At 40.3% G+C, this 26,749-nt stretch overlaps 1 protein-coding gene across 4 annotated transcripts in view; it reads left to right on the forward strand.

Annotated features, from left to right (window-relative positions):
• The window catches only part of TBXAS1 (thromboxane A synthase 1), a 231,251-nt gene that overhangs the window by 97,499 nt on the left and 107,003 nt on the right, over window positions 1–26,749 (forward strand). For all 4 annotated transcript variants that reach the window (XM_080393576.1, XM_080393573.1, XM_080393574.1 and 1 more), the window contains one exon: window positions 5,416–5,512. In XM_080393576.1, coding sequence (XP_080249702.1) covers window positions 5,416–5,512 — 97 coding nt within the window. The remainder of the gene's footprint in view (window positions 1–5,415; window positions 5,513–26,749) is intronic.

Consider the following 26,749-nt stretch of genomic DNA (forward strand, 5'->3'; position numbering starts at 1 on the left):
ATTTAAATTGTAAGCTCCACAGGTCTAGAATAAGCCTTCTACTTATGTATAACTTCTGCCAAATCAGGGCCTGCAGACCCTGGAAGCCTCTAGCTGCTAATGTAACACAAATAATAATGGGACTTACAGTTGCTGGTAAATTTTTGACCCCTCCTTTCCCTTCTTTTCAGCCCAAAGTAACCCTCCCTGTAGAGACTGCGTTTGGGCTTTGCGTCAGCTCGTTGTGTATCGTTTAGTCCTACAGAGTCTGAATTGCCTGCAAGAGCTGGAAGGGGACAGTGCTCATGACAAATCAATTTGCTGACTTCTGAAATAATTAAGCAAGTAATGCTAGGCTTCAGTCCTATTTTGAACAAACACTATGCTGTTCGATTTTGCGTTTCTCTGCCTGCAGTGAATAGGTGTCTCTAAACAAAAGAGGCTGAGTGATCAAGGAACTTTTTTGGAAGGAAACATCTCCTATGAAAATTAGCTTCCCCCCCTGTATCTCTGTGTCTTTGCATATCTTTCCTTTTTACCCCCTTTTTTTCCTGGTTCTTTGTTCTTCCCTGAGGAAGATAGAGATAATAAAATTTCCTATTTTCACTTAGCTTTCCAGATGATCTTTGTGTACTTTACCAGACTGCAGCATAGAAAACAAAGCCTTGTTTATTGCCTAACAGCATATATGTGTTTTATGATTAATGTGATGTGTTTGTAATACATGAGACTGATAATAGATAGGGATATCAGTCTTCTGTGAATTGACAGCGGCATTATAAACAAGGTGAAAGGGTTGCAGGTGTTTCCCACATGGGTGTTATACAAAAACATATGGCCCTTTGCCATGATGTACTGCGTGCACACTCCATCTTTTCCTGCGCAGCAAGGCAACGTTGCTGTGAGCTTTGCTCAGAGAGCAAGTCCACAGCTCAGGACCTGGGGAATGCTGTCAGCAGCAGATGATGGTGCAGCGGGGCTAGGGTGATCTTGGGGACACAGAAAGGATAATGCTGAATTGGTCCTTCCAATTAAAAGTAGCTGATTGATCCACGACATTGCCTTGAGAAAAGAAACCTGCGTTCCTAGGGGGGTCCCTGGCAAACACTAGGAAGGGAGATGGTGTGCTTGGGTGTTGCAGGAGGGACATGGCGTTCCATTCTGCCTCGTCTCGCTGCTCCTACCTCAGCTCGTAGTTGGACTTGGCAGGTATCTGTGATGTCCATGTGGTATCTTCTGTGGCCATGGTCACATCAGGCACTAGGTGCAGACTGAGACACCTGGGCCACATCTCTGCAGAAAGCAACAGTGGTGCACGTGCGAAACAGCAGAAATCATTGCTGGATTGCCACTCGTTCTTGTGGATAAAAGGCATGTTTACTAAATGACTAAATCATTGCAAAGAGGACTGCAACATCTTGTGTGGAACCTGACCACAAGGTAGAAGTCTCTGTCCTTTTCATAATTACCGTAAGAGTGGTGCTTGTCTGCTCTTACAAACCACACTGTTGCAGCTGAGTGTGTTGGGTGTTTGTAGCCTCTTCAGTTATTAAAACACTCTGGGTGCAGATTAACTTCATTTGCTCAATATACTATAACATAACCACCCCCTTGATCTGTGAGCCTTTTAATAAATACGCTGGAGGGCATCCTGCCTCTTCTGCAGCTTCTGGGAGTAGATCCATGCCCTCCATTGTACACTGAAAAACTTTTTGCCTGGCCTTCCTGGGAATGGTGCAGCACAGGGCTGCCTACTTCTGCACCAGCAGCCCACTGGGACGATGGTTTGTCATCCATCCTTTCATCTGCTGGAGGAAGCTAATACTGTCCTCATGTAGTCGTACTGGGTCTTTCCTGTCTCATCTTCCAACAGAGAGAAAGCTGCTGGTCTGAAAAATATGATTTTTTTTCCTCTATTTTGGAGGGTTGCAATTTAAGCTGAAATGTAATAGAAATGCCCCAACAGCATAACTCAAATAACCGAGGCCTCATCTACACAGGAAAATTATACTCATGCGTGGGTCATGACATTTATTTTTACTGGTATGGCAGTGTTACAAGAGATTCCCATATGGACGGGTTGCATCAGTCTGAGGATACTGTACTACATTCACACATTCTTGTTTCTCTGCAGGAATGAGCCAGATAGTCCCAAGCATTTGCATTAAATGCTGAAACATGAAAATATTACAAAGGGTTGGGTCAAGCAGTATAATGGTACTGTATCACTGTAGTTAAAGGTAGGACTTTTATGTGTGGACAAGCCCTGTGAAAAGATTAACCTAGAGAAAGTTAATAAAAAGTGCTATCCTAAATTATTCATGAATCCATTTGTAATGCACTTGCCAGGAGGCTTTTGTTTTTCTCAAACTCTTATTTATTAAAATCTGACAAGAATATCGGGTTTTGTTCAATAATAAATCTAAGTCTATGTGAGACTGGTGATATCCTCATGTAGTAATACAGAATCAAAATGAAGTTACATGGCAGGGGTGAATACATTATTTACTTGGGAAGAATAGATTATTGTTCAGGAGGATTTTATCTTTTACTTGCCATTTTGGAACAAGTTAGAAAAAAACACAAAACCAAAGCAACAAACCTAGTTGGGAGATAACCTCTTGTTTTGTGACTGAGGCCTTAATTCTGCAAAGGATTTTAAATATGTGAAAACTCAGTTAAGCATGTCTCTGGTGGCTTTGCAGGTTCTGGACCTGTTTGCGCTAAATGAAATAGCTCAGATGATCTTGTTTCATGTTTAGCTCTACTTGTCCTTTTTCCTTAACTTCAGGAGAGGCTCGTGGAAGTCATGCTCCTTGCCTGTGAATTTTGACTTCCAAAGAACATCCATACAAACACCCCCTCTCCTTTTTGTGTACCTAGAAAATGTTAGAAAGGTTATAAACTGGAAGTAGGAGAATGGAAGAGAGACGGGAAGAGAGCTTTTGCTGTTTGGGATACAATAAAAGATGGTAGTCTGTGTGTGCTTTATAGCAGTCATTTTTTAAAAGTAGGCAGAACTTTTCTTAAAAAACAATTTAAGATTTTTTTTCAGTATTTTCAGTTTATGAATTTTAGGGGAATATTTCCCATTCTTCTTCTTTTGTGCTGTTATTTATAACTGGATAAGGAAAGGAGTAACAAGTGCCTATGGATAGAAGGTTAGAGAAGAGTAAATAAAACAGAAAGAGCTTAGCTGTGGAAGCAGAACTGGAGTTGAGTGACTGGTCTGAGTTGGAGGATGATGAATGGATTTGTTTGCATAAGCCTGGCTTGTGAATCACTCTCTCATAAAAGCAGCTTGAGTTGAGTAGGAGATGCTCCTGTCCCAAACTTTAGTCCTGAGTGCTTTCAAGCACAAAGTGTACTGTGATGTAAGAACTCCAACTGTGAGTACCACCCTGTTATTTCAGTGGACTGGAGCTGGAGCTCTGCAACTTCCCAAGTTTGAAATAAGCTAAGTGTCTCTCTCTCACACACACCACGTGCTTTGCATGATGTATCATGTGGTGCCTCTTGGTGGTCAAAGTTAAGCTATCCGGGTAGACATAACCAGCTTGTGATTCAGATTTGGAGTCTGGTGTTAGGTATTTGGTCCCTGTGAAAAGCTGTGTGTTGGAGGACCATCAGTCACTAACCATTAAATGAGACTAGGAACTCAATAAACTTGGAGAATGGAGAGAAAAGGGAGGTGTGGTTGTGCAAGGTATTCATGGTTGATTATCCCGGGTGGGTTGGGAGTGGCATGGGTCTTTGCCTTGGGAGCTTGTTTTGCCTCTCTGATGCCAGAGAAGTTGTACAACGTACATGCAAAAGGGGCATGTAGGGCTAAAGATTCTGATCAAAGCAATCTTTTAAATGAGGCCTCAGCTCTTATGCACCTATTAGTATTTGGAAGAAAAGGTTGACTGTTAGCAGAGAGCTACTTTGCTGTGGTTTAGGAAACTGGAGGAGTTAAAAAGGTTTATTTTAATAAACTGTACCACCAGTATCTAAGGTTCAAGTGGAGCCTGTGGGTTGGATTTGGGAAATAACAATTTCCTCTGGAAGCCCACCAGAGAAGATCTGTTCCTTCCTGAAGAACATTATTTTCTTCTCTGCCATTTGTTTGCTATGAGTTTTGGTGGTATGGGGGTCAAGGTGGACTCTGAAACCCTGCTTTGGAATCAAGGTATTTGTCTGACTTGTTTGCCCTCAGTGAAATCGGTGCTGCTGCAGCTTCATTGCCATGGGAACCTCCAGTTACTAAATTTAATTCAGCTCAGGGTTTGCTTTTCTGTTCTGTTGCTGCAATGTAGACAGGTGATAAGCAATCTATTGATACCAAGCTATATCATAGCAAATTGATCAGGCATCGATATTACCACGGTATTGCAGTATCTGCAATATTGCTCTTGTGCTCTACTCTAGGCTGCCTGACCTTCCTCCTGTGCCTGCCTCCAGCCTCCTTTTCCTCTTCCCTGGCAGAGCAAAGGCAACAGTGCCTGCACAGTATTTCTGGTCCAGCAGTTGGCAAAGGCAACCTCTGCTTGCTGGTGGTACTTCTTCCTCCCTTAGGGCAGCCAAGCATGGAGTGCCTGTGGGCCTGGCAGGGAATGCTGCTGGAGACGGAGCTCTGAACCTCAAGGAGCTGTGGGGTTGCGGTGGGTCCTAGTACCATGGCAGCATCCACAATGGTGTGAAGTCCCCCAAGGACAGAGACTAGCACCACAAGATCAGATTAAACTGGGAACGGGGAAATAGACGGTGTACGAGCACAGAGTGAGAACCCCTATCACCCAGTTGTCTTCTAAAGTTTTATTAATTCCTTTATACTTGGTGAACCTTTTTTGTTTTGTCCCCCCTTGAGCGTTATGCAAGGTTCAGATGGTATCTGTTAGATGTTTATGTTCATGGTAATGCAAAGCCTGGGATCTGGGATGCACTCTGTTCCCGTGCTAGTATAAGTGGTGGAAGCGTGCCTTTACTGCAGCCACGCTGGACTTCTGGAAAGGCTCATTGCAGATTGGCCTTTGCCATGGAAAGATATTTTATGTAGCTAACTGCAGGATGATCAATTTTGTAGGTCTTTCATGATTGTTTGGGTTGTTGGTTTCTAATGTTCTGCCCCTCTGTAGTTTGGTTTACTGATAGTACATCACTTCGTACAGAATTCATAGTGAGCAGAGTGTGTAAACCTTTACGTTAAAATGTTGGCTGAGTATTGATTAATCAGTAAAAGTTTTTAAGCTGTTTCCTTTAAATTCCAGGACCATGCAGCTTAATTTAGTAATTGAGAGGGATGGGGAAAGATACTGCTTTTCCCAAGGGAATATATTTTCTGTGGTGCTTGTTCATGGCAAGGGTTTTCAAGCCAAAAGATGTGTTTTAGGGAAGGAGATGGTTCTCTGATAGTCATTATCTGCTAAGATGACTCTCTGCTTTCTTTCTTTGTAGGTATTACATTGGTCGCCAGATGTTTGTGGTGGTGTCTGCACCAGAGATGATCAAGCAAATCTTAGTGACAGACTTCAGTAACTTCACCAACAGAACTGTAAGTAGATAAGAGGGCTGGTTTTGTGGATGGAGTTGCAAGTACTGTTAATTTGAGCTCAGACCAAAAGTGACTGCAAGGGATCTGGAAACAGGGAAAAGTACAACATGGTTCAATTAGACTTAAAGCTGTAGAAACTTTTTTATATGTGTATATATATATATTTTCAGTCAAAGACTCCTGTACACTTGTTACCAGGACACTCTGAGGGTGAAAGGGAATGTTCTTAAAAGAGATATACTGCCTTGTGGCTGGGGCACCAGATAGATGCTGAAGAGAGAGGGTTTCAATATCCAGTTTTGCCAGTGACCTCCTGTAAAATCTTGGGAAAATCACTTAATGTCTTTCTTCCTTGGTTGCCAATATAACATGGGGACAGTATTATTTGCTTTCTCCTACTCATGGTCTGTTTTGTGCTTTTAGACTTTCTAGGGCAGGAGCAGGCTGCTTTGGACAGGGACATGCCTCCTGCAGCCAACGTGTGTTGTTTTGTTGTACTTCTCACTGAAAATATTTAGTAGCAAAGCATGAAGTTGGAGCTAGCAAGGATAATACATATGCTGTCGATTACACACTTATATATTGAAAAGCTCTTTTCAAGTACTGGTTAGAACAAATAATGAGGGGGGGAACGGCCAGAGGAATAGTAAAGATTTCCAGCAGTTCCTCAGCATTTTACAAGGAAATACTGTCACTGTGACTGCACACCGCCTCAGTGCCATCCGTTCCCTGCTTCCCTCTGGCCCCTTTGTATGCTCAAACCTGCTCAAATAAACTCACATGTATTCAGGAGTGTTGTTTGTACCCTGGGGGAAAATTTCATCTCTGATCAGCTGTCTGTCTCCTGTGCCCCTCTGATCCTCTCTGCAACCAGACAGTCTGTTTGCAGACTGCTTGTCTCCTCTGCTTGCTTCTTTTGGTACATGAGGTTCATCTTGTGACTACCCGCATCTTATTTAATAACCACGTGTACCTGCTGCCCTCTGTTCTGCCTATAACTCACATATGAATGGAAGAATCCCAGCGTGCAAGCTTCTCAGGCTGAAGTTGTTGTGGGTGGCAAGGGTCTTTCCCCCATTTTTTCTATATATGAATGAATTTCCCACCCCTTCCTTTCTTCCACCCCCAAGCAGGAACCCTATTTCTTCCTGTTTGTAACTTTTCCATACTTTTCTCTTGTTTATTTGAAAGTAGTAGACTGTACCCACTATTGATAGCAATAGCTGATGCCCAAATAGCACCTCCCTGAAATTAGAGATCATTCTTTTGAGAGTACATTCAGAAACTTATTCTGCTCTTAATTTTAGTCAGCCTTGTCTTTGAATGTATTTGTCCATGCATTCTCACCCTTCTTATTTGACAAAATTTTTCTTTTTCTCCAGGCTTTTATGACCAGAGGTTTATCTCTCTCTCTTGTGGTTGTACATCTATCTGTCATGGTCTGTAACATTTGTGTTCCTCTCTAAAATTCAGGTAGGCCAGGCCATTATAGGCATTTTCTCTCCCTCCCCTTTTTTTCTTCATCAGGGATCTGTTAGGTATAGCTGTCTGTGTAGGTTCCTGTCTTGCCCTCCTCACTTAACTGTCCCCTGAACCATTTGTGGCTTTTCTACACATCCTACTTCATCGATGAGAAACTGAGGCACAGACTGAGTAACATCTCTGCCACTGACCAGAAAGCCTGTGGCAGATGAGAAAATTTAACTTCTAGGCCTGTCTTTAACAAAATGAATAGTTTCCCCCCACGTGCAGTTGCTATTTCTGACTTGCTTAATGCCCATGAGTCTAATTCAAATGAACTTGCTTCATCTTATATACTTTTATCTCCTTGTTCTATGGTCTTCTCACACAGCTGCAACCTTTGAGCATTGTTATTTCTCACTTTCCACTTTGTTCTCTCTCTTCCAGCCATTGCTTTTCATTTACTGAACATAAGCAGCCTTCTGTTTCTGCATCCCTCCACATCTAACCTGGGGATCTTTTTCCCTGTCTTGAATTACCACACTGGAAGCTGCCTCTCCTCTTTAATTCAGTCAGCTCTCTTGGTGAAGTGTTCAGCTATCCTGTACACTAAAGATTCTATATGAAAATAAATAATGCTGAATGGTATGTAATGAAGGCCAGTGGAATTTATTCAGATATGATTTGGGTTATATGTGGAAAATAATTGAAAGGTGAGAGTGAGAAAAGCACTTTCCAAGTAATAGAATTCTTTCTTCTCATATTGACTGAATAAATGTCATTTAAAGACTTTTAATAGGGTTGCTTCTGTTTATGTATTTTAAAATTACTCAAAGCAAGCTCCTCTACTTCGAGTGAGGGTTTCTATTTGCTAGTGGAGAATTCCAAATGCTAAATAGATCTCCCTACCTTATTTTACCTATTCCTTCCCCAAATGGTCTACTGATGAGTAGCTGCAGAACTGACTTTGGAGTCAGTGCTGCTCACAAAGCTAGGCTAATACCTTTCCATCCGGGCATGGCACATGCTTATTATTTCAACCCAAAGATGTTTTTTAGCTTAAGACTGTCAGTTTTTAAGGGTGAGAAGGATGGGAAGGGGGTGAGACCTCTGGGTTTGAACAGGCTGTAGGAAAACCCACTGTGCTTTTCCATCTTCCCAACTGCATTTCCAAAATTCATATTTGTACTTCATCTACCAGCGGTGAACTGTGAATTATTTAACTAAGAATGCTGCAAAGAAATATTATGCACCATACTCTGTAGCAATTGTAGCAATTGTATGTTAACAAAGTGTCACTGAGTTGCAGGACGTGCAAGTTTAATTCTAAAAGCTAAGTCTAGAAAAATATTACACCTGATGTTTCTTTCAGTTCTCTTTCAATTAATCTTAAAATACGTATATATTAAAGTAAGAGACAATGTTAAATTGAGCTTGTGAATGGTTGCAAACAGTGGATGTACTTGATAGACAGAAGTGGGTAAGATGATGATTCAGTGAACCCTGAGCTTTTATCAAAGCTGTCTATAACGTGATGTCATGCTTTTGAATGCTTCTAAGAAGAATGACCTTAATCTGGGATTGTGCATTTGCGGGCTGCTTGCTGGGAAGTCATCAGAAGACCTTTGTGGAATCAGGGTGGTTTTAATCTGCTGAGAAGACTCTTTTGGAGGCATCTTGTGTCCTGTCCCCACATCCAGAGAGACCTGGACCAGTTGTACACTTCTCAGACCTGCTCACACATTACATAGACAAAGTAGATTTTGCATGTGAACAGAAGCCAAACTACTGCTCATTTTATGCAGTTATGTTCCCCTTTGATATTACATATTTCATGTCTTTACTATCAGTATCTTTCAAATATTGCTGTAAAAAGCCTTTTAGGTTCCTTTGCCCTCTTCTGTTGTTTCTGAGTTACTGATCAGTAATTCTTGTGACAGAAGTGTATAGTGATTGCAGATCAAATCTGCATTAGGGTTCACTTCCTTTTAGAACAAGCAACCAAGTCCAGCACACAGGGTGCTATTGCCCTGAGGCATGGGGTATATTTATGGTTAACTGTATATTCACAGGAAGGCAATAACGATATTCTACTTTCCCGCTTAATTTTGACTTGATTAAGGTAAGCATTGTAGCCATTTAAAAATATCTACTGTAACGTACCTTCATACTTGAGGCATATGATGCCTTTTCCCTATGTTTTTAATTAGAGTTGAAGAAGAAAAGAAGAAAATTAGCTTATAGACCTTCTGCCAAAAAGTATGGAATTGATTTTAATTTAGGTTAACCATGGAAACCTCAGCCAGCATTTACTGCAGGGCGGTGCTGCAGTAAATGATACCTTTTTCTCACAACTATGGTAAGTCACCCGTTTAATAGAAGTTTTCTTTTAGGAGCACTAAGACTTCCTAGTTGCCTTACCGTGTTGTGAGTGAGATAGGTTTATGATTGTTGCATTCTGCCAGGCGGGATAATGATACATAATGTGTTTTCAGATTGTTTTTAATTTCTGCATTGAAAATTTGTTTTTGAATTAGTGCTTGAGAATCGTTAAAGTGTACTTTAAAAAATGTAGAAGCAGAGTGTTAAGATTGAGCAATGGGAAGAGAGATGTTACCTGGTATGTCATTTAAATGGTTCAGAAGTTGTAGGCCAAAGAATCTGCTAAAAATGTGGATCAGTGAGCCCCAAGGCAAAGGTAAGTCCTGGCTAGTCAAGGTTTGCCAGACTGAGAGTCAGTTCTCTGCCAGGATTCATGCGGCTATCACATGTGGAAACTAGTAGTTGATCCAGACAAAATCCGTAAATCTGCATGCCAACCAGCTGGAGGATGGTGACATTTTTAAATACAAAAATCTACACCAATTCAAATAGCTGTAAGAAAACATCACAGTTTTCTCGCCAGGAGCTTTGCTGCTACAGTGGAAAAAGTAACAGTGAATTAATAACAAATAGTAATGAAGTGGTAAAAGTAAGAACAAAAAAGTAGCATGAAAGCTGATATAACATGGCAGTACAAATTCCTTGTATCCCTCTTGAAGGAAAAGTACGTTGTATGAGAATGTTTCTTTTTGCTCTTCTATACTTCCCCTTCCTTCTCTCCTCGTTCATCCATGTGGGATATGATTATTCTTTTCCATGTGGGATAGGATTATTCTTTTCACTTGCAGAATTTGCCTGTTACCCCAAGCTGTTTGCTTCATCATTATTTTGTTAAATCTGTAAAGCTTCAGGCCTATTTGTGGCTTTAAACAAATAAAATACAACCACCAAATAGGAAAGCACCTGTTTGCTGCATCTCGTTCAACTGTGGTCCAGGATGGCTGACACACCTCTGTATCGGCTCTTCTTTTTGGTCTCTTGCTAAGGGGACACGGTGCTGGCAAGAAATGTGTCTGTATATTGCTCTGTCAAAAGGTCTATCTAAACTTGATACCAGATGCCCTCCAGAGGTCCCTTCCAACATCAACCATCCAGTAATTCTGTGAATTTTGGGTCAGGCCCTCAGCCAGCATAAATCAGCCTACTTACATTAACTTCAGGTGACCCTACACCAACTGATAGTGATTATGCATCTCCGGAGTGGGGCTGGGAAGCACAACTGGCTTCAAATAGCTCAGCGTGGTGCCTCAGGAGCTGACTTGTGTGTCTGTGTTCTTGGCCTTTTGCAAGTAAAGGGTCGCTTGTGTGTCTTATGCAAGATCTTACTCAATGCCTTCTGCCTTGATTTTTAGAGTACAGGCATTATCTGTACACGGCAACCCACTGATGTGCCGTCATTCAGTAAACAGTGGTAATTCGGTTGTTTCCAGACCCATAGTCTCATCCAGCTTCTGGCCTGGGCTGTTTCTTCAGTCACTCTCCAACAAATACCTGTTTTGTTTTGAAAAATAAACCCACTAATGTATTAATTTGAAGACATGTAATGTAAAAATAGTTAAGGAATTAATAGTTGTGTACTATTGCAAAAGATGCATATCCAATGTATCCTGTCTTGACCCTGTACCCTTGGTTGGTTGGTTTAAAAATGTTTCTTTCCTTCAAATTAAATATGCTAGGATTATTTCCAGCTGTGTCTATGCCATCGTCATTATCCTTTCATGTGAATTTCTTTGTTTATTTCCAAATTGTTGTTGCAAAGTGTGATGAACTCAGTTTGTAAACAGATGATGAGTGTGCTTTGTTGGAGGCTTACTTTTGCATGGGTGCGTGGTTTGCAGTACTAGTGACACACAGTACGATAGTGGGTAAGTCAATATTTGGAAAATGATTCAAACAAATGAGAAAAAAAATATGAAATGTATATCATGAGATCTTAATTGTTCCACCCTTTAAAATGACTGTTCAGTAGGATGGTTTAGTACACAAGTGGTGTTCCAGTATGTGCTACTAATTGATTGTGATATTTAGTTTTAAAAACAAGCAGGTTTTTGTGGCAGTGGAGGGAAAGAACGTGCTTTAAATTTCTTCACTGCCTCAGTCTTTTTTAGGTATGTTTTTTCATTTTCCAGTTCCTTCATCTTGTTTCATTGTGCGTTTTGTTTGGTTCAGATAGGATGTGGAAGGTGACCAGCATAAGTCTTCTGGAGCTGACACAGCACAGGATGAGTTGTTACAGCTGCATGTGTGCATATTTGTATATATGGATACAAACAGGTGCACATGTATTGATTTGGGGTTTCTTTGTGATTTGAGGAGATGCTGAATCTCTAGTCCTCACTAGAGCCTTGCAGGCATCAATTGTGCCATACCTTATTACAGAAACTTCACAAAATGTGCCTCTTTGTGCATGCCATGGTGACATTCCTGTTCCTGTTGCAGCAAAGCCATCATGCCTGATGGCAGGCCATGCCTTGAACATCCAGTTCTTTGTGATGCAGAGCTGCAATGTTCTCTCCTCCTTCCCTCTCTGACTTTCTAGGACAAATTCAAGCAAGTGTCGATCCTGCCACATATACAATAAGGCTCAGTCTCACTGAGCTGAGAGAATATTCAGGTCTTCCAAAAATCGTTCTGTGCCTTACGAGGATAAGTGAAAAGGTGTCCAAGCAGTGAATTTATTAAGATTTACTTTTTTGCCTAGCAGTTTTATACAGCTGCTAGATCAGTTGGTTTGAAATCTTGGCTGGTACAGCGTCATTATAGAAAGGGAATTATGCTAGCGGGGAATGCATTTGGCTGTATAGCACTTAACTGTTTAATATTAATTTGTTTGACTGCATATTTGTGGGTGCTGTTGTACAGCCATGTGAGCCCAGATGACTAGGTGATTTTCCAGTGCCAGTCCCTGCCAGGGAGCTGAGCAAGAGCTCTTATCCTTGTTTTGACCTGATGGTTCTCATTGGGCTGTGCTGGAGCAGGAGCTCCTGGGCTTAACAACCGTAATGATGTATCTGGTTTTTTTCCCCAGTGTGCCTCCATGGCAGTCTTCTCAACATACTAGGATACCTTTCTAGCTTGGTCAACATATATGTAATTATTTTGCCACCTTCTCTACCTGGTAATATAGCTTTTAATTCTGGATTTCTTTTTTCTTTCCTCATTTTGTTTTCAGAGCTTGCTGGTTAATTTTTCTGAGCAATTTAATCCAGTTTTGTTTAAATGTTTTCAAGTGTCAGTGCATAGGCTTGCAACAGAGACTTTAAAATTAAAATACAAATATTGAGAGGGTCACTTCTTTCAGACTGTATGTCTTTTTGTGCATGCACAACAAACTGCCCTTTATTCCCCATATGCTGAAGCCAATAGCGCAAAACTAATGTTGTCAAATGATCACTGCTGTTGACTGCAAAATTAATCAGACTCTGGCTTCAGTTAGCCTTAAAGAAAGACTTGACATATTAGTAGACTGTGTTCTGGGAAACACCTGATTCTCTGAATCCCAGTGAGATGAAATCTGGTTTTGTGATTAGGGCTTTAGGTTGGGATTTAGGAGCTCTGAGCTCAGATTTTGGCTTTGCTACAGAATTCCTGTGTGCACAAAGGCAAATCATTTAGGAAGTGCTTTGTCACCTTAACAAATGTAAAAGAGTATGTTGGGAATTTCCAGCTGAACATTGTCATTAGTGAATGTTAGTGCTTGAGAACTGATGGCAAAGGGATTTGGTTTATCTGTTAATTCAAATAGTTATGGTGAGAGGGGTTTTTTTTGTTGTTGTTGTTTGTTTGCTCTTAAAAGAAGGTTCAGAAATGTAGAGGGAAAAGTTTTATTGAAAAGCTCTTTATTTTTTCCTTTTAAATAACTTTCTATTTTAAAGTATTTTTCAAAAAACACCCTAAAGTAGTAAAGTTAATATTAACAGATTCAATTGAATGTATTTTGAGGATTATCATCTCTCAAGTTTTTAATTTCTTTTTTTTGTAGTTCTAATTCAGAAAAGGAAATTGTGACATCTCCATCCTGCGAAGTAGAAAAGCTCATTTCTATTTACCTTGAACATCTGGCATGTGCCTCTGCTGACTACTAATCCTAAAAAGATGCTAGCAGTTTTACTTCTCTGCCCATTCTTATATCTCATTCAAATCAGTGAGCCATGAGTGTGTATTTACCTAAGTACGTTTATTAATAGTCTGTCCAGAATGGGGACATTCTTGTAAATAAGAGACTTTGTTTTTCTGTGCCTTGCATGGTAAAGAGGGCAAATATGGTCTCTTCTCACACATTTACGTTCTTGATTAAGACTTCTGAAAGTTTAGGAAGATGTTGATAATGATAGTTTGGAGCGCCACAGAATGGTTTAAAGCAAGCATTCTGAAACAATGACTGCAGTTAAGTCCAGTTAGTTTGAGGATGGTCTGGTTGACTTATTTGGAAAGACCCTCTGTTAAAGAGGAGAACATCTAACTGACATTTTATTTCCTTTGAGCAGTTACTTAGATGGTTTGCTGATTGAGGAAGGTTTTCTATATTGTCATGGCTGGAGGGAGCTCTCTTGCAGGAGGTCAGCATATCCCCAGCAGTGGTGGTCAGATCATAGCTGGTTTGGAGAAAGCCACAATTCTTAAGAGGCTGCTATTTTAACTGGCTAATATATCGTTGTCCAGGTAGGTCATGTGAATTTGTTTGCTTGAGATGTATAAATCTCTAATTGAGTAAGCAAACACTAATATTTGTCACATTTCCAGGTAAGATAGCAAACAAAATTGGCTAATCCCTCCTGTATGAAGGACTAGCAGTGATGGTGGAAACAGATGGGTTATACACAGATGGAATACAAAATAAAAACTTTCCACTTTTTCTCTTTTCCAGACATGGGTTGGCTGTTTTCAGATGCTATGGGCCATAAACCTTGGCAATATAAAAGCAATGCAATTGACTGTAAGAAGGCTAGAAGACTTAAAAAACAAGTTTCCTCTTCCCTTGCCCCCCATCATGACATGATGAATCAGTAGGTTGAGACCATGGCTGATGTTGAGATGTACAGTCATCTTATCTTTTGCAGGATTTATTATGAAGTAAGTTATTTTTCAGCATGGGTCTAAAGTACTTGAATCTATCCCTGAGTCTTTCTCTGGTTTATTAATGGGCTGCAGTGCTGCCATCACCATGGTATCCTGCTACCTCTTCCCCTGTGAAGACTGCAAAACTGCATGTTGATGAAATTTACATTTTTAATTCTCCACTCTCCATGCCTGTACATATAAAAATTGGTTTGCAAAACCATAGGGGAACACAAACACAAGGACAATCTGGTATTGAGAAATGACTATAGTGTTGCTGTGTTATTTTGTTTGTTTTTAATGCTCTTTCTCTATGCGATTATACTGCAGCCATCATTGGTTCAATACCTGCTCCTAGGTAGACACCAGAACACCAGATGGATTACGTACTTTACAGCACTAATGATAGTGCCTGATAATGTGTGCAAATCTCCTTTTCACTGATTGTTCAAAGCAGTTAAGAAATACTGAATACAGCTGTACATAATTACGCTTCTATTGAAACTAAACCAGCCTGTGAAATTTCTGTTCCTGGAAAATGGTCAAAATTAGTCAATAAAAAAACAAAAAACAAAACAAATAAACAACAAAAACCCCAAACCCTTTGCATGTACTTAGTTAATGGTATATTGTGACATTCTGTTTCTTAGACGCAAGGCTTCCCTGCCAACTCTATTGAGACTTAAAGGGGGGTGGGGGGGAAGAAATGCTGCATAATGAAACTACAAAAAAGTGGGTTTCCTGCAGGTGTAGGAAGATGCTGATTTGACAATACTCTATGCATATGCACTTGGTTATGTCAGAGGGAGCTTGTGTAGGACTAAGTATATATGTGTCGTAGTGTGTTGTGGGTATGTGAAGGGACATTCCCTCTTTCTAACCACTCCCTGTTTCTTTCACATTTCTTTGAGTTATTGTAAGATCAACTTTTGAAATTATCTTTTTTTTGGCTTGTTTATCCTTACCTTTTTAAATATGTAATTTATTTCTTCTATCCTTCTGCAAAATTTCCTTTTCTAAATGACTGAGGAAAACAAGATCAGAGTTTTGTTAGGTTTTGCCTTCTCTTCCCCCAGTTTTTCTCCTGTTGAAACTTGCCAATCACTTTTAAAGCCTACATTGGGCTTTTCTGCAGCACAGGAGATATCATTAAGGCTTTAAACCCACTAATGAGGGAAATGTGCGCTGCTTGAAGGCTCCTGCAATATTAACTACATCCAATTATGTTAGGTAAACGTATGAGTATAGTCAAAACAGGATGAAAGCATATCTTTCTATTCAGGCCAAAAGCAGTCTTCTGAGCCAATCTTTCATCAAACTTACATTGGCTATTTATTTACCGATTTTGCAGCGGGTTTTTTTTTTTTTTTTTTTTAATATTGAAGTATTAAACACTGCAGACAAACAACACTTACAGGCAAGAAAGGACTATCTATTCCCAGGGCTCTGTTCCTTATTTGAAGAACATGTTTTATTACTGTGTAAAATAAGTGAAATCTTAAGGATGATAAATATTTTTTCCTGTTTAAATACAGTATTGCTTTCTTATCTAATCCTGTCTTTAGCTGACTGCATTATGAGTAGGTGTGATACCTGTGGAGTGGACAGGCAGTTCATGCTGGTCTTTGCTGGTCCCGACCTTTGATTCCTGTTGATTTGTTGCTTTTTAAGGGAAGTTCAACTTATCCTACTCCTTTGGGCATATGCTGTGGGGATATTTTTTCTGAAGCTTGCTCAGCCTAATAGCATGGGTTTTCAACAGTTGCTCACTCCTAACCTCTGAAACTGTTACTTACCAGGAGCAGATTGCTTGCTTTGTTTACAGTTTTCTCCTTTTTCCCTATTCTTGACATATAATGGACTGTCATGTCCTTTAATTCCTGCCTTCCCCAGTCTGCTTTTATTAGGAGAAGACTAATTAGTTTGTCACTTGTTCTGAAATTGATATAGGCTCAGATCACAACATTCAAGTTGGCTTTCTTATATACTTGAGCAATTAGAGTTCAGACCCACTATTTTGCTTTTTTTTCATGTCTTTACCCACATTTGGAGATAATTCACCTGCTCATGAACAAAAGTCCCTTTGAACCATCTGATGACAGAGGAACCCGTTCAGGTCTATGCTGACAACACAGTGAGGTGATTTACATGTACCTACCCCGAAGCCTAGATGTTCAGCACTGAGCAATCAGGGCAGAAGTGACACAGCAGTATATGGTAGTTTGAGTGGTTGTCATGTATCATGCCTAAGATCCGTGTAGGCTAGCTGAGCGTCCTCTTTCAAAGGTGGCCAGCAGCAGAAGTCAAAAGACTAGCATAATAGCAAGACAGACAGTGGCAGTAATCTTCCTTGTGACTTACCTGCCCAGCCTCCAGCAGCCCGTGCTGTGATCACTTCCAGTGCCAGAGGCTGCATCTGGGCATCATTTCTCCCAATAGCTCCATTGGCTACAAATCAGTTCCCACCACCCCCACCCCCTTTTTAATCCTTTCTATTAACTATTATGCAAGCAGGTGACTTTTTTCATGATGAGCTTTCTCAGATGTGATACAGAACTTACGTTTGGTGCTAGTGAAGTTCATTCTTCTTTAGTGAGAGTAGTTAATGTAATATACATGGGTATTATTATACGAATCCTTGCAAACCTCTGCTCTTCATTTTAAGTCTTTTAAAAGTAGTATTGTCATCTCAATAATAGTAGGACTAAGATAGCTTAATCCATTTACCTGCCTTTATGTTTATATTTGAACTTAAACATATGAAAGGTTTTTTCTTTTCTTCATTTTTTTTTATATATAATGATAATATTCTTATCTAGCACAATGCTAACGACCTTTTTTTAAGACATCTTAGCAGGACTCACCATTCCCACAGCAAGGCCTACAAAATGGATCATGTGAGCATTCCTCATCTGGTTCAGCTCAGAAGCTAATCCATTTTAGTTTATGTATCAATGTGGACTTTTTTAAAACTATGCAGGCTGACCTGGCACTGAAGCAGACGATGAGTGCTCACAAGGGCTCTCCACCAGCTCCATTTCAATGGTGGTAATCTCCAATAGATGGGGGATGGTGAACAGCTGATGGGGTAGTAGCATCTTCAATTGATGCAGCTGTTTTTGTAGTAGTTCTCTGACCAAAGCCTGAAAGGTTCTTTTCTGTCTTTACAAAATTGCCTGGTGATAAACTCCAGTAGATTTGTTCTAAATTTGTGCCTTCCCGCACCCCCCCCACCCCCACCCCCCACCCCCCCCCCGATCATACACTGTATAATGTTCATTCTGCAAGAGTAAAACCTCCATGGGAAGGATGTTTGGAGATGATGCTCTCCTTAGCACTGACAGTGTTACAGCTATAAATCTTACGGATCATAAGTGAAAAATGAGTCGGCAGGTCTTATTTTAGTTTCTAGTGAGAATTCTTCTTTGTTTATATAGCAACCACATAACTTGGCACCATTTGTTGTAAATAGTTGATAGCAAATTGTTGGCTGGTCTGAGCTTTAGGAAGGGAACAGTGTGTTATACAGGTGCTGGGGAAGCACTGTGCTGTGCATGCCGTGCTCCTGACCAGGACCAAGGGACGTTGCAGAGCACTTGTCAGTGCTGCTGGCTTTTTGTCAGTATTAAACTCATCATGCTTAAAAGAAAAAGGAAAGAGGAGGAGGGATGTAAAATTCTTGTCTTCATACTGCATGGCTTGCTCCCAGCTCTCTGGCATAAAGAGTGCTCCCTACTTTGAGCACACCTGGCCACTGCTCGTTTTTATGTTGATTTACCTGTTTCTGAAGGCTCAGTGATAGCTAAGGGGGCTCCATTTAGCTCCATGGACACATACGCAGCAACAGATATATACAGGGACCAGGAAGCAGCTATCCTGCAGCAAAAGAAAAGGTTTGTTGATCATTGTTAATTATTTACTCCTGCCAGTCTCCTCTCACTGGTGTTAAGCAATAGAAACTAAAATAACTACATTCCTTACTGAAATAATGTCCCATTCTTCTTCCTTTCCTTTCACGCTTGCTCTTGCAGAAAAGGGTTTGGGGAAATAAGTAGTAAAAACAAGAACTGTCTTGCACTGTTCTCCCCTGCTAGATTAATTGTAAGTTGAAGATACACAAGATACTCTTCTTTTCCCTATTCAAGGCAATTGCAAAGGACAGTTTCCCCATTTCCTTTTCCATTTTCAGTATGCGCATTTAGATGAAGCTAAAACTGCACTCTTGCACTTTTTATGCAGCTTTCCTAAAATAATTCTGAATAATTTAACAATGGCTCAGAAACATTCCAGTTTAACCAGTCATTGACCTTCAGTCACATTTTAATATCATGAGGACTAGACTGGTGTTTCATCAGTTCCAAAGAAGCTTTATTGTAGCAGAGGCAATGCTGATATCTATCATTAAAGTTGCCCAATGTCTTCAATTACAATGTTTACCTTTCAGTAGATTACCAAACTTCAACTGCTTCAATTAGTATTTTCAATTTAGATTTTTTCAGTCAAAATGGTCTCGCTATTTCAGAGCAGAAGCCTAGGGAGAAGATAAGGTTATTTATTCATTGTGGGGAAAAATAAACCCACAGTGTTTTTCTTTGACTTTGGCTTTGTTCCCTCTAGCATAAGGTCTGGATATAAAAACTGCTTTGAAAATCTGACCAAACTTCTTAAGTTTATAAGCTGATGAAGAATCTTAGTAAACAAACTCAACAAAAATTATTAAATAACAAGGAAACTCACTTGCTAGTATCGCTCTCTGGTGACAGGGCTCTAGAGATCACTAACTTTTTCTACACATTGTCATGTGACCTTTATGTCTGAAGGTTGAAAACACTGACTTTGTGACTGGTTCATTCACAGGAAAGGGTTTTTTAAAAAACTTATAATATGAAAACATTTCAGGACATTATTTTCTTTATGAATGTTACATTTGCAAAAAGCAATTAGAGATCCTGTGGGAAAAAAATAGTATAAGATTACAAGCTAAAGAGTTAGACCTATTTTTGCGTATGCTTTAGGATACAAAGACTGCACTCAGATTTTCAAAAGATTAAAAAAAAATTTCAAACCTTTTAACACTTTATTCTGCTCATTTATTTCCTCCTAATATAATTGTAATCGACTGCAGTAGGAATAGATGGCATGCTATATTGCCAGCATATCAAGAATAAAAAAATATATACACCTTACATGGCCCTTAATATTTTAAAAATATGATTAGGAAGTGTGTAGTAGTTAGAAGTTTCATGTTGTGGCTGATTTTGAAGAGTCAAATGCTGAAATAAAAATAACAAGTTGATCAGAATATTTTGTTTCAGTTACAGCTTCTAATGCAAAGTCAAAGTTGTTTCAAATTGCAAAGTAAAGTTATTTTGTTCCAAAACCATATATATCAAGATATGGAAAAAGTTGGACATTTTCTCCATTTTTTTTCTTCCAGAAATCTTGGAAAAACAAATTTATTTTGCAATATTTCTGTTTTTTCTCAACCATGAGGCTTTATTTACATTTCTCTAACCAGCACTGGTTTTATTTTGTTTAATGTTTGAGTTTTCAGAGGGATTGCCCCCTCCTTAACTGATGTTTCACCACGTCAGATTAGACGTTCTCTGGATGGCCCAGCCTTGGTTTTTACCTCCTCAGTGGTCAAGTGGGGCAGCTTTCATTTCCTCACTTTTTTCAGCTGTTCCCGTGGTGCTCGTGGGAGCTTTTATATTATGTTGGCAATGCACAGTCAGTTTTGGCTGTAAGAACTTAGGCTGGTCCCAGGGTTAAGATTTATTCTAAGTAAAAATTTCAGCAGGGTTTTAGGCACGTTGCAGAGGGTTATTTTTTCAGGTTCAAGATCCATTTTATTTTTCAGGCTGTAGGATGCTGGGGGGATTCAGGATGGACCTCAGATGTGGAAGAAGCAGCTGTGTGGATGCAAAATGAGTTCTTGTGATGTGGGAGTGTGTGCTGCACTGGTCAGCACTGATGGTTGGAAACTACAACCCCTTCCTTTCCCCCTCTCCCACCCACCAGTAAAGTTGGGCTTGGAAGTGCAGATACTGATAACTTGTGAAAACGCTAGGTGTGTGCGATCGAGTGTGATGTGCATGCCGAGTATGGGTGCAGCCTGGCTACTTCACCAATGCATGTTCTGCTACAGAGTAAGCATCTTTTCTCCTTCAGGTGGGAAGTCTGAGCAGGCAGGACTACGGCAACCTCCACCTGAGTTCACCATTACTTTTCCATGTGTTGAGGGGAAGATACTCAGTGAAAGGCCACGGGTGTTTCATTCTCATGGCTGGCACGTGCTCTTTCCCTGGACACCTGATGAAAGAGAATCTAGATCCCAAATACCGCTCTGTCCTAGTGTGCATTTGCTGACTTCCAGCTTCTCTACACCTGAAATGCTAGCGCTGACTTTTGGGGCAAGATGAGGAGGGGAGAATTCAGGATCTGACCCATCCCTCTAGTTGCATGTCCTGGTGATGGCACAATAAAATTGAAGCAGTGGGGTGGTAGAACAGGCCCTCCAAATGCTGCATTGCCTGGAGGAAGCCTGTTTTGCAAGAAAGGGATCAGTGAGCTCTGGGGTGTGGGCTTCAGCCCATGGAGTTTTCGGTTGTTTTAAAAATTTTATCTTATCCTAGAACTCTTAAGATGAGAAGATACGGTGATGTGGTTTACGCTTCATAATCCACACTGCTTGCTATTACAAGCCTAATACATTTGAGAGTGCAAAAGTAGCTGATACTGTTAATTTATTTTGAATGAAGTACTTGCTGATACTCAAAGGAGCATTTTAGCTGCTCTCCTTGAAGAAATCAAATAAGAGCAATGTGAGGAACAGTCTGGTTACAGGTTGTTTGGGAAGTGAGGCTGTTCTACTGAAATTGCAAGCTCCAGGGAACTCATGGTAAATCCTGTAATATTATCTGTACACAATAGGACGTTATTATTGTTGAAATTATCTTATGACAAACACTTAATTTGAGATGTGCTCAAATTAATTTGTGAGAGTCAAATGAACAAAAGCTATTTCATATAGGCATGTTTTGACATGCTTTGATAAATTGGGATTTATTTTTTTACTTGATTGAAACCAGACAAATAACCACATATATGAAATCTTGGAAGACAAAATTCTGAAAGTGTGCTGTGCAACTACTTACAAAGTTTTATAGCCTAGCTCTTCTTGAGGGACAAATAAATGAGGAACGAAAGCAGCTACTACAATCAGGAAAATGCATTAGTGTTTTGACAGATAGATGTGCAGATCTTAATACACAAAGTTTGTTTTTTTCCCTGATGTGTAAATACGCTCTTAATGTAATTAGAAACAATTGTGAAGTAGCAGGCAGGGAATTCAAATTCTTCAGTTAAGCGGATATTACAAATGTGATTTGTTGACAGCTTGTCATGCTGCCATTACAGCTGACCTGGCATTTTCTTTCTGAACAACTTTTCAAAGGAAAACTAGCATAAAAAGAGACATATTTGGCCAGGGAATGCTCTGTCTCTGACTAGCAGCAGATGCTTACAGAAAGAGCAGAACAGGGCAAGTGCAGAATGATACTTCCTATAGAATAGCCCCCTAACATCTGACTGTCCATGGCTGACTTCCTGAGCTAGAGGTTGCATCCATGTTTTTAATTTTTAATAGCCCTTTTATTCCAGTAGTTTGATTTAAATAGCATCTTGAAACTGTTTGTATTTTTTAAAACCATGCGGAGTCTTCACAAGCAAACTTTTATTTGCTTTGTTTGAGATTGTTTTCAAATTTTCGTTTTGGCATTGGGGGAAGAAAAGGTGAAATACTTTTTCCATGAGTTGTTGGAGATCATGGATTTGAAGTAATCATTCCAAATTAGATACATGACAGTTTGAAATGTATTTTGTATATCAGGATTGTTGTCACACAGGAAATGGAATATTAGGCAACAACTTTTAGGTGCTACATGGGAACTTAGAAGACCAATATAAACCCTTTGAAGAGACTCAGCTTTTGGTCATAGCTTACTACTTACTTGTTTGCTTTTAGTGTTTCTCAGTGCTTTGAGATTTTAAGCTAGACTGGCCTGTTTATAATTTTATTTCTATATCACAACCTCTGAGTGAAAGAGGTCGAACCAAAATTGTCAATAAAATATGAAAAACATGAAAAAATGACTTTTTTTATACATACTCTGCTCTGAAGGAAAGTTTTGAATACAAGTAATCTTTTTAAAATAAGCCATTGGTACACCGCCCCTTTACCTGGCTAGCTTGCCTCTGACAGTAATTAGAAGCATTTAACCCCCATTTGAGTAGCTTAATTTGAAAGTACAAATTAAAAACTCTTGCTCAGCCATACCTAGTGCTTGGAAGTGCCTTGAGTTCCTTGGAGCTGGTGACTTCAACATCAAGGTTTCTCGGGCACCTGCAATTCTTTTTCTAAGTCATAAGTCCTTTGATCCCCAAGTGCTTAGACGTATTGAGACCTACCTCATGCCCAATCTAGGAGACCTATGAATATGATATTTCAAGAGGAGATGGACCTCACAGGTACCTCTGAAACTAGCTGGTGGTTTAGGCTCTGAAGAAAATGTTCCTTCAAGTCACAACAGAAACTGGTGGAACTGGGCCTCTTCGGTACAGTCCCCAGTCAAAAGGGGAGCTGTCCAGAGCACAAGAGAAAGGTGATCACACATTTTCCTGCTGGAAATCATTCCAAGGCACTAATTTTTCTGGGAAGTGCCCTACCTAGCAACCTGTAAGTGATGCTTGGGAAAGATGTACTTGCAGCCTTATGTGTTGAAGCTATTCCATATTCCATGCAGTCTTTGGTATTCGTAGTAGAGAAGTTAGTGAACCTCTGCAGCCTAGAAGGGCAGCCATCTGGTTCAGGGAGACCAAGGTTGCAGATATTACTACAAAATATTACTCATATATTTTTAATTATAGTCTTGTGTATGCAGACCTTGGAGAGGAACTGGGACTGAAGCCCTTTTCACAAGGGGAATGAATGCTCTTGAGTCCAGTCCCATTCACTAAGTATTCCCTGGAAAGAACGGGAGGGTTTAGGACTATCCCCCCCTGCACCTTCCCCTGCTGTGATAGTTCTTTCCTTCTTTGTTATTCTTATTTCCTTACTTTTCTTCACGTCCTTACCCACAGGAAGGAATTACAACTTTTTTTTCCCCGTGTGTGAGTTTGGTTCCCTTAGTGATAGTGTGCAAGGGAGTTACCCCCATGACTTTCTTCACTTTTCAGTTGAAGGAAAGGGAGTAATCCTGATCACAGCTGTAGTGGCCTCTCTTCTGGAGTACATTGTGTTATAAAACGTCCACGAGAAGGGAGGTGTGAAACTCTTCCTGCCTCACTGTCATGGCAGCTTGGACAACTCTGGCCTCAGCTTTGGTGAATTCTCTTCTGAGGTATCTAACTCACATATCTAAACATACACAAGGCATTTTGGTCAGGATTATGACACTGGTCAGCAGCCTAGAGGACAGGCAGTGGGAGGCTGGGTAGTACTTACAATGTCTCTTGGTATTCTTCAGAATCTCAAAGGGTGCTGCAGATTATGGAATATGATGCTCCTGCGTAACAGAAGGATCTAGCCCAAGTTCTTATGGACACTGCCTGCCATCTTGTGTATGCTGATGACTGAAAGCATGGGAATATATCTGTAGCAAAAGTTACTGGGAACTGTTTTTTTCCAAAATCTCCTTACAATCTGTAAAAGGAACCTTCTGGTCCTCAACCTCTCCTGTAGGAAAAGTGTGCTTAGAGAGTCTTTTAATATTATTATGACTTTGTCTAACATTAAAAAGTCCAGTTACATCAGCTGGAAAGTAGATTTAAACATTATGTTTAAAAACTGCTTCTCATTACAGCAGAATCTGCATATAGAACACATGTTCTCTAGTACAACTTGGATTTGTCTAGAATGCCAAAACTCCTAATTAATTAACAGCAAATACTTTTTTCTTTGGTTTGATTGTTTTGATCCCAAATATGCAAACTGACCTCCATATGCAAACTGATGAAGGTGTGGACTTAATTTTGATCTTGCTTACACCAACAAATGGAATGATGTGTGACTTGCATCAGTCTGGGTCAGACTGCAGGAGGCCATATGTGTTTATTTTAGCATTTATGAATGGTTATATTTACCTCATTGCAATGACTCGCTTTGGTTTCTGTTGACAAAACCATGACTTAAGAGAATGTTTGCAAAGACAAGAACAGATGTTTCCAGGCTGCTTGCCATAGAGAGGAAAAAAAGACAGTATTTACTTGTAAGCTGGTGTTGGCTGTACCATTTTTCCAATGAGTAATGATGAACAGTAGCCATTAGTCAGTTGCTGAAGATCCTGATTTGACAACAGAAGAATGGGCTTGGAGATGCCTTTTTGTATAATCTGATCCATACCGTAGGGTAGAAGGCAATTGCTGTAATCACTGAAACCACTTCTACCTTCTAACACTCTTTTGAAGTATCTTAATGACCAAGGAGAACCTAAAAGCTTAATGAAGCAGTGCATGGATATTTTCTCCCCTTTCCTGCAAGCATGTTGGTTTCCTATGAAGCTAGAAACTTTTACTAGACACTTTCATGAAACTGAAAAGCAACATTAAGCTTTTTGGAGTTAGTTTAGTGCTTTTATTTTTCCATCTGCAGCCATAAGAACACCTCCTAAATCATAGATATTAAATTCAAACTTGTTTTAAATGGACTTTTATAGAGGAGAAAGAAGTGTAGTAGACTATCACCAGGGTTAATGATGATCTGGGTAGGTTTTGGGGAAAGCATTTGTGAAGAAATATCTGTCCATGTAGTTTTAATGGGCAAGGAAGGACTGACTTCAGTCACCCGGGAGCAGCAGTGTGGGGTGTGCGGCACTTGAAGATTTGGATACGAAGTTTTGGGAAGACAGATGAAGAGTGATCTTACTTTTGGAGAGACAACACCTGCGTTTAGTGATTGCCTCTGGTGTTATATGGGTGGGAGGCTCCTTGCAGGCAGAGCAGAGAGGTGGGAGTGGTGCAGTGGTCTCCCACACTGGGGCACAGCACCCGGTGGGCAATGCCACCCTTTGCCCTCCATGAAGGCTGTGATCTTTGCATAAGGAGTTGAGTGTTGCTCCAGTACGATGATATTTTGTGAAGAGAGAAGTGATACACATTTTGAAGAGATGTGGTTATAACATCTGTGTAAGCAAGAACCTGCTAGATGTTAATGATAATGAACTACAGCATATATGGCATAAACAAGCTCTGTTCTGTTTCTAAAAACATGCAACACAGTGCTCTCCTCATTCAACCAGAAGCCACTACACATTTGAATGCCATGAGTGCGGGGAGAGCTGAGCACGACTTTTCCTCTTGCAAAACACCAAGCAGGTTTGAAGGAATTCATAGTACTAGCTTACCAACAGGGGATTTTTAAAACTAATATGTGGAGGCATCTTCTGCGTTCCTGCTTTCATGATCCACTTACTGCAGGCTGTGTAAGATGTATTCCTGGAGATAGGTCAGACGGTTTTGTCTGTTACTTTTCTTAATTGCAAGCGTAACGTTGATTTGTAAGTGTCATGCCACTGCTGCTGGCTGGCTGAAATACCATATGAGCAGTTCATGGGTTGACTGGTTCCACCTGCTGGCTGAGCTGGTGATGGTGACCTGTCAATCAAGGGTTGAGCAAGTAATCTTATGGAACGATTTTATGACTAATTCCTGTCTGAGGTATGTATGAGGATAGTCTTGTCCTTGTGCTGCAAACTTTCTCTCTGGTTTTTCATTAAATTTAATTTCATTAAATTCAATTTTAAAATGTGGTTTCTTAAGCAATATGGCAATACCTAATCCCAAGTGCATTTTTAGCAAGAGAAGGACAGCAATCCTCTTTGAAAATAAGAAGATAAACAAATTAACCCACTGTTGTGCCAGTGCTGCTGCCTGGTGATCACTTCTGGAGCTCACCCAGGGAGGGAAAGCCTAGACCTGTTCCCTATACATCTATTGCAGATACTGCATCGCATACATGAGGGCTAGGAGGACAACCCCTTGCACTTGGAATATACCCCCAAAATTTCCCCTAACAGGGAAGGGGGTGGGGGTGGGAGTGGGAGAAACCCAGAGCTCGACTTAACCCTTGATACTGCAATGTCCATGAGTACAGAAGAAAGACTAGTGGGTGAGAAGAGCAAATGGCTCTCATTAGCATGGGTTTAGGGCTGAGGCTAGGGCTAGAGTTCAGGGAAGAGTGGGCATGGATTTCCAGTTGAAGCCAGATCCTGCAAAGCCTGCAGGACTAGAAGAAAGCAGAGGACTTACCTAGCAAACACCATTTGCCTTCATGCATGA

The sequence above is a fragment of the Falco punctatus genome, assembly GCF_963210335.1.
Source record: "Falco punctatus genome assembly, chromosome: 6".
In the NCBI taxonomy this organism is placed as follows: Eukaryota; Metazoa; Chordata; class Aves; order Falconiformes; family Falconidae; genus Falco; species Falco punctatus.